General features: G+C 47.8%; 1 protein-coding gene across 2 annotated transcripts in view; it reads left to right on the plus strand.

The window, feature by feature from the left end:
* Positions 1–2,807: 2,807 nt before the first annotated feature.
* The window catches only part of opn6a (opsin 6, group member a), a 12,782-nt gene continuing 7,770 nt past the window's right edge, over positions 2,808–7,819 (plus strand). For both annotated transcript variants that reach the window (XR_009783369.1, XM_061733192.1), the window contains exons 1-2: positions 2,808–2,974; positions 7,450–7,655. Coding sequence is in view for 1 of the 2 variants with exons in the window: in XM_061733192.1 (XP_061589176.1) it covers positions 2,812–2,974; positions 7,450–7,655 (369 nt within the window). In the remaining variant the exon portion in view is untranslated. The remainder of the gene's footprint in view (positions 2,975–7,449; positions 7,656–7,819) is intronic.

Consider the following 7,819-nt stretch of genomic DNA (forward strand, 5'->3'; position numbering starts at 1 on the left):
CTTCATACGTTTGTTGATCCAAGATGACTTTCCATCCCTTATTAGAAGGATGTTCATAGTAGGCCTATATTTCCAGATTGAAAATGAAAGCCTAATTTATGCCTCTCCTCGAATCGACGGCATTGCGGGTCAAAGCATCCCTGTTAACACAGAGCTTTGAGTAGGACAAAGCGTGTTGGATATTGTTGAAGCTAGTCTGCAAGGAAGTCAAGGCAGTGTCCAGGAAGGGACTGGATGTGTACAAGATGGTATCGTCATCGGCATATAAATGAATGTGCGAACTGCCTGCAGCAGAAGCAATGTTGTTTATATAGATTTTGAATAGGGTTGGACCTAGAATGGACCCCTGAGGAACACCTTTAGACAGGGGCAGTTGGTCAGACAGAAATCCCTCAGCTCTTACAGACTGTACACGACCAGAGCAGTAGCTGTTGAACCATGCCAAGCAGTTTTCAGAGAGACCAATGTCTTTAAGCCTGTCGAGAAGGATGCTGTGATCCACAGAGTCGAACGCTTTTGCCAGGTCAACAAACACAACACAACGTATTCCTTCTTGTCGATGGTACATATGATGTCATTTAACACCTTAAGTGTTGCCGTGACACAACCATGGCCGGATCTAAAGCCAGACTGCATGGGGGTGAGAATATTGTTGGACTCCAGGTGGTGGGTGACCTGTTTGTTATCTAACTCCTCAAAAACTTTTGATAGGCAAGGTAAGATGAAGATTGGTCTGTAACAGTTTAGGTCTAAGTTGTCTCCCCCCTTTGAAAAGAGGGGTTGTGTGTGTGTGATCGATTTGGAGAGTAGGGAGGGGAGGAGGTGTATGTGTGTGTTCAGACAGTGACTGTCTGAGGGAAGAAGCTATTCCTGAGTCTATTTGGGCTTGTTTTGATTGACCTGTAGTGTCTGCCTGAGGGCAGCAGGTCAAACAGATGAAAGGCAGGGTGGGTGCGGTCTGTGATTTCTCAGATTACTCTGCAGTTATGGGGTGTATCAGTGATGGACCAGATACCTAGTGGACCGTTCTGTGGCATGGTGTTGGAACAATCATCTCATCTTGGATGGAAACAAGACAGATGAGGGTGTATTGTGGGTTTTAGGAGATCCAGGATTAAGTTGACTAGCTTTTCTATCATTATAGAAGAGGTGGAGGTGGTGGAGGGGTATAAATACCTCAGTGTTCATCAGCAGACTGGACTGGAAATACAACACTGATGCTGTTTATAAGAAAGGACCAAACAATGAATTATGGGAAAAATCGTGGATCCCAGACTAAGGACAGAAGTGGACATTTGTGAACAGCCAACAGCGTGGTTTCATGCCAAGACAGAGTAACAGATGCTGTTTTTGCTTTGAAAGAGTACTACGGATGAAGGATTTGCTTTAAAAGAGTACTACGGATGAAGGATTTGCTTTAAAAGAGTACTACGGATGAAGTATTTGCTTTGAAAGAGTACTACGGATGAAGGATTTGTTTTAAAAGAGTACTACGGATGAAGTATTTGCTTTGAAAGAGTACTACGGATGAAGTATTTGCTTTGAAAGAGTACTACAGATGAAGTATTTGCTTTGAAAGAGTACTACGGATGAAGTATTTGCTTTGAGGACGTTGATGGAGAAGACCAGAAGAAGCTGGATCCGGATCCAGACCTGCGCGCCTCTGCTGACCGCCAGGGTCCGGATCCAGTTAGCACAACTGTTTAGGTAGTTATATTTATACATAAATGTAAACTATGTACACATATGTACTTGAATGTATACACAAACATATGTATATTTATTCATACATACATTATAAACATAAACATGTATATAATTTATATATGTAAATATTTATATATGTATATATACAGCTATTACATAAATACATATATATATGTACAGAAACACAAAAATAATATGATAAGAATAATAATAATAATATACTACTACTACTAATAATAATGATAATGATAATAATGTAATGTAATGGTAATATATAGTAATGTAATACTAATGATTTTAATGGTAAATTAACAACGAGTGCAGTTTCTATCATCGTTGGGTACTGCTACCAACACCGGGCTGTTTCATGTCCTGCTGTCCTCTGTACTTGGGGTTTTCATGGATACCTTTTGGGTGGGTGAGTTCAGTTTTGAGTTTAGTTCCTTTTGGTTACTTCTTTAGTATCACTGTAGCTCTTTTTGTTTAATAGATTACTTTCATCAACTTTCCCTAACCCCTGCCACAGTTGGGTCCTGCTTCCACTCTACAGTCTCCATACCGTGACACCAACCATTTCACTTCCAGGTTGAATCCCATGAACCCCACTAGGTTCCTGGTTCAGACCCCCAGATCCTCCACCGACCACTAGGTTCCTGGTTCAGGCCCCCAGATCCTCCACCGATCACTAGGTTCCTGGTTCAGACCCCCAGGTCCTCCACCGACCACTAGGTTCCTGGTTCAGACCCCCAGATCCTCCACCGACCACTAGGGGCCGGTTTCAGAGGGGTTCAGACTCCAGTTCTGTCAGAAACGTTCAGATACCAGTCCCACAGTCAGGACTCGGATACTCCTCTGGTCCTGCATGCAGTACTCAGAATTGGATCAATAAAACCAGCAGGACAAGAACCGTTGGAATCTTCCACCTGCTGACCTATCAGACAGCCAATCAGGAAGCTGTATCCATGGTGACCTGACTTGTGTTCCCACCGATCCTCCCTACGGTGTGCTGGTCTGATGCCAGCAGTCCTGATCAGACGCTGAACCAGGATCAGCAGCTAAATTTAGCCCAGATTAGTCCTTAGAAGGACGAGGTTTCAGCACCACATGCACCACAACGTCCACCAGACCAGAGGCAGGATGTCTCTGAGCAACTCTGCGGTGGACAGACCCCCTTGGAAGAACCACAGCTTCTCCCTGGGAGGGAGCCGAGACCCCCCTCTGTCTGACCAAGGAGAGACCATCATCGGAGTCTACCTACTGTTGCTGGGTAACAAGACACCTGTTAGACTCACCTTTGGAGGTTTGACTGCCAGACACTAAAACCTCATCTGATCGTAGCGTCCGTTCTTCAGAATCAGAATCAGAATCAGAAATAAGTTTATTGCCATGTTTGTTGAACACACTCAAGGAGTTTGTTGTGGTGATTGGTGCAGTACAAAGAGCAAATATATAATGAAAAGAGAGAATGTACAACATGAGAGAAAATGTACAACATGAGATTTTAAAGTGCCGGATATGAGTCCGTGCAAAGGTGACCTAGGATGTGCGTTAATGTAACGCATAAGATCAGGGTTGGAGTCTTTACGTTAATGTAACGTAGAGTGGAATGGGGGGACAGTCCGTGGTAGACGGGGGAGAGGGGGGGCCGGTAGTCCAGGGGGGACTGGGGCCTTGTTGATGAGGACAGCTGCAGTTGGTAAAAAAATGTTTTTGTGGCGTGAGGTTTTGGTCCTGATGGAGCGCAGCCTCCTGCCAGAGGGAAGAGTTTGGAACAGTTTGTATCCGGGGTGGGAGGGGTCTGCTGCAATCTTTCCTGCACCTTCAGGGTCCTGGAGGCTGCAGGTCCTGGAGAGATGGGAGATTGCAGCCAATCACCTTCTCTGCAGAGCGGATTATACGCTGCAGCTGCTCCTGTCCTTCACAGTGGCAGCAGCGTACCAGACGGTGATGGAGGAGGTGATGGAGGAGGTGAGGATGGACTCAATGATGGCCGTGTAGAACTGCACCATCATCTTTGGTAGGTTGAACTTCTTCAGCTGCCGCAGGAAGTACATCCTCTGCTGTGCTTTTCTGGTGAGGGAGGTGATGTTCAGCTCCCACTTGAGGTCCTGGGTTATGATGGTCCCCAGGAAGATGAGGGAGGTGATGTCCAGCTCCCACTTGAGGTCCTGGGTTATGAAGGTCTCCAGGAAGATGAGGGGGGTGATGTTCAGCTCCCACTTGAGGTCCTGGGTTATGGTGGTCCCCAGGAAGGTGAGGGAGGTGATGTTCAGCTCCCACTTGAGGTCCTGGGTTATGATGGTCCGCAGGAAGCGGTAAGACTCCACAGTGTCTGCTGGGGTGTCACACAGGGTGGTGGGGGCCGGTGGGGCTGCGTTCCTCCTGTAGTCCACTGTCTTTAGAGCGTTGAGCTCTAGGTTGTTCTGACCGCTCCAGCTCACCAGCTGGTCCACCTCCACCTGTAGATACCAGGTCACCAGCTGGTCCACCTCCCACCTGTAGGCGGACTCATCACCATCAGAGATGAGTCCAATGAGGGTGGTGTCGTCCGCAAACTTCAGGAGCTTGACAGACTGATGACTGGAGGTGCAGCTGTTTGTGTACAGGGAGAAGAGTAGAGGAGAGAGAACGCAGCCTTGAGGGGATCCGGTGCTGATGGTCCGAGGGTCAAAGACATGTTTCCCCAGCTTCACCCGCTGCTTCCTGTCAGACAGGAAGTCAGTGATCCACCTGCAGGTGGAGTCAGGCACGTTCAGCTGGGAGAGCTTGTCCTGGAGCAGAGATGGGATGATGGTGTTGAAAGCAGAGCTGAAGTCCATGAACAGGATCCTGGCGTAGGTTCCTGTGGAGTCCAGGTGCTGGAGGATGAAGTGCAGGGCCATGTTTACAGCATCATCTACAGACCTGTTGGCTCTGTAGACGAACTGCAGGGGATCCAGTAGTGGGTCGGTGATGTTCTTGAGGTGTGGCAGCATCGTCTACAGACCTGTTGGCTCTGTAGGCGAACTGCAGGGGATCCAGTAGTGGGTCGGTGATGTTCTTGAGGTGTTTACAGCATCGTCTACAGACCTGTTGGCTCTGTAGACGAACTGCAGGGGATCCAGTAGTGGATCGGTGATGTTCTTGAGCGCCTTGTGGCAGCACAAGGCGCTCAAAAGACTTCATTACCACAGAGGTCAGGACGACGGGTCTGTAGTCCTATGGTCCTTGGTCTTTCTTCTGTCCAACATTGCTTCAGGTCATTCAGGTTTTTGGACATTCATGTCTACTCAGCTCTCTGAAGGTTCACCACAGCAATTCAACCAGGTTCAGGTCTGGAGCATGACCAGGTCCAGGTCTGGACTTTGATCAGGTTCAGGTTTGGACTTGGACCAGGTCATTTCAGAACTTCCAGATTCTTTTATTCTTCATCATTGAGATGTTGATCTGCTGCTGAGTTTGGGACCCATTTCCTGTCACATGAACCAGTTTCAGCCAAGTTTTTGCTGTCAGCCAGATGTCCTCACATGTGTCTCTAGAAGACTCTGGTCTCCAGAGGAATTCATGGTCCACCCAGGGACGGACAGGTGTCCAGGTCCAGACCATGATCCGTCCGCCACTGTGCTTGACAGCGGGTCTGAGGGGGTTCTGCTGGTTTCCTCCAAACATGTTCTGGACATGAAGCCCAAGCATGTCCACGTTGGTCTAATGTGTCCAGAGGACATGGTTTCAGAAGTCTGCTGGTTTGTCCAGGTTTGTGGACCTCAGTCCTGCTTCCAGGTTCTTCTTAGACAGAAGAAGTTTTCTCCGGGAGACTCTTCCAGACCAGCCGTACTGGTCTGGGGCCTCATTTAAAATGGACTGCGTAGGATTCATACTAAAAGTGCACATACACCAAAAAGCCGAAAATGGCGGGCGCAAAAAGAAATCCGGATCTGAAAAAACCCCGTGCACGCACACTTGCACGTACACTTGCACGTAAGGTTCTCTTTATAAATCACAGTCCAGCTGGAAGGTTGCGCAGCTGAATCCGCCTCATGTGCCGCCCTCTACACGCCCACCTCATACCAAAAATGGTATGTTTTTGCATATGAATGAGCCTGCTGAGCATGCGCAGTGGCTTCCTGCAGCCTGTTTGGCTTCAGAATGAAACAGCCACCGTGCCACTGAATTTCACTGAGATCTGAGATCGAGATGTTGTGGATGATGTGGAGGACAGGAAAACCACATTATTTTGTGGTCACAGTAAAAGTAGAAAAATAAATAGTATAAAATACAGCGAGTGAGTGGCAGCACGCCGTTGCTGCACGGAACGCCGTGAGTGCCCCGGCGCAACAGGGGGGACATGTCCCCTCGTCTTTTCAAAATCATGTTTTTGTCCCCCCCACTTTTTATGGTTTAAAAACTAACGGTAGGATCAGCCATTAATTGCAAATCACACCCTGTGCGAAGGGCCCGGCAGCCCCGCTTCACCCCCCGCTCCCCCTCCTCCTCTCCCGTCTCCCCTCAGAGCTGCTCAGGGAAGGTTTATGGTTCCGCGTCACCAACGCAGAGCCTACGACGTAGGTGCGCGTCGCCGCGTACCCTACGCCGTAGGCTCTGCGTCGTTTTAATGCAGGACCCTAATTTAGGCTTACACCTAAGCCTAAAGGTTTCCTAAAGGTTTCACGCGTGCGTAAAACTCATTATATATATAAAAAAAATCTGTGTCCCTTTAGGGAAGAAATGAGGGGCTCCGTGGAGCCCCTAAACGCTCTACGAAGCCCCTCATTTGTTCTGTCCTAAAGCGGTGGGTGAAGGAGGTTCCCGGCGTGTCACCGCCGGAGAGTCCTGACTGACTGTGCTTCACACACAGAGGAACACGATCAGCGCTATTTTATTATAAGTCTGATATATGTTGTGATATGTGATGACATTATTAAGAGTATGACATGAATCTGGCTTCATTTCACCACCTCACAGCCTGCCTCGCCAGTTCCCCGTGTCTTAAGTAAATTCTTACGGGAGGGTCCGAGTTGCCGTAAAGATAAGCAGGTTTTTCGGTTAGTTTTTTCTTTTTAGATCCGAGGTTTTGCGTAGATGGTGGCTTCCGCAACTTTCAGGCGCTTTTTCTGCGCAAGCAAGCTTTATAGATGAGGCCCCTGGTCTTCTTCTGACTGTCCTCTCATGGCCTTTACCATGCTCAGTGAGACCTCTAGGATCTGAGACAGAATGGTCTTGGGGTAAATCTGCTAAAATCACCACTCCTGTCTTGAATATTTTGATCTTTCTCACTGTAGAAGGTTCATTCAAAATTGTTTCAAGATCCTTTTATAATAATTTCCATATTGATCTACAGCAACAGTTGCTTCTTTAAGATCTTTCTCAATGTTTTCCTTTTGGGCATTGTGTTATCACACACCTAACTGCTCCAGACCAACAAACCGAAGAAGCTCTGCAGACCTGCTGATGATCAGGTCATCAATGATGGTTATCCACAGACCTGACGAAAACTCTTAAACACGTAACTCCTGGGGCAGCAGTCAGGGGTAGATTCCCCACATTTCATTCATTTTATTTTTTGTAATTTTCTTGTGAAAAATGATATCTTGGTGAAAAGGTTGACTGCTGTTGTTCATAAATGAGAGCTGATTCTGTGTCAACTCTAGTGGAGTACTACAGATACTGTAAACGCTGCAGTACTCCATGTACTTTAGAGTTCCACAGTGAACCTGTGTGGGGTGCAGACTTGCAGATGTCCTCTTGGTCTCTGGGTGTCTCCAGGCTGGATGTCCTGGTTTGGGAACAGCATCGTCCTCTTCGTCCTGTACAGACAGAGAGCTTCCCTGCAGCCCAGCGACTACCTGACATTCAACCTGGCAGTCTCCGACGCCAGCATCTCTGTGTTCGGCTACTCCAGAGGCATCATCCAGATCTTCAACGTCTTCCAGGACAGCGGCTTCCTCATCTCCTCCATCTGGACCTGCCAGGTACTCTCTACCGGAGACAAACTTAGTATACGTGTTCATCCGTCTGTCCGTATGTCTGTCTGTATGTCCAACCAGAACAAGTCTTCAAAGCAGACCCAAGACACAGTGGAGAGATTATTTCTCCACAGGTCTGGGAACACCTCAGTGTCCTCCCAGAAGATCTG

The sequence above is a fragment of the Cololabis saira genome, chromosome 1 (assembly GCF_033807715.1).
Source record: "Cololabis saira isolate AMF1-May2022 chromosome 1, fColSai1.1, whole genome shotgun sequence".
Taxonomy (NCBI): domain Eukaryota; kingdom Metazoa; phylum Chordata; class Actinopteri; order Beloniformes; family Belonidae; genus Cololabis; species Cololabis saira.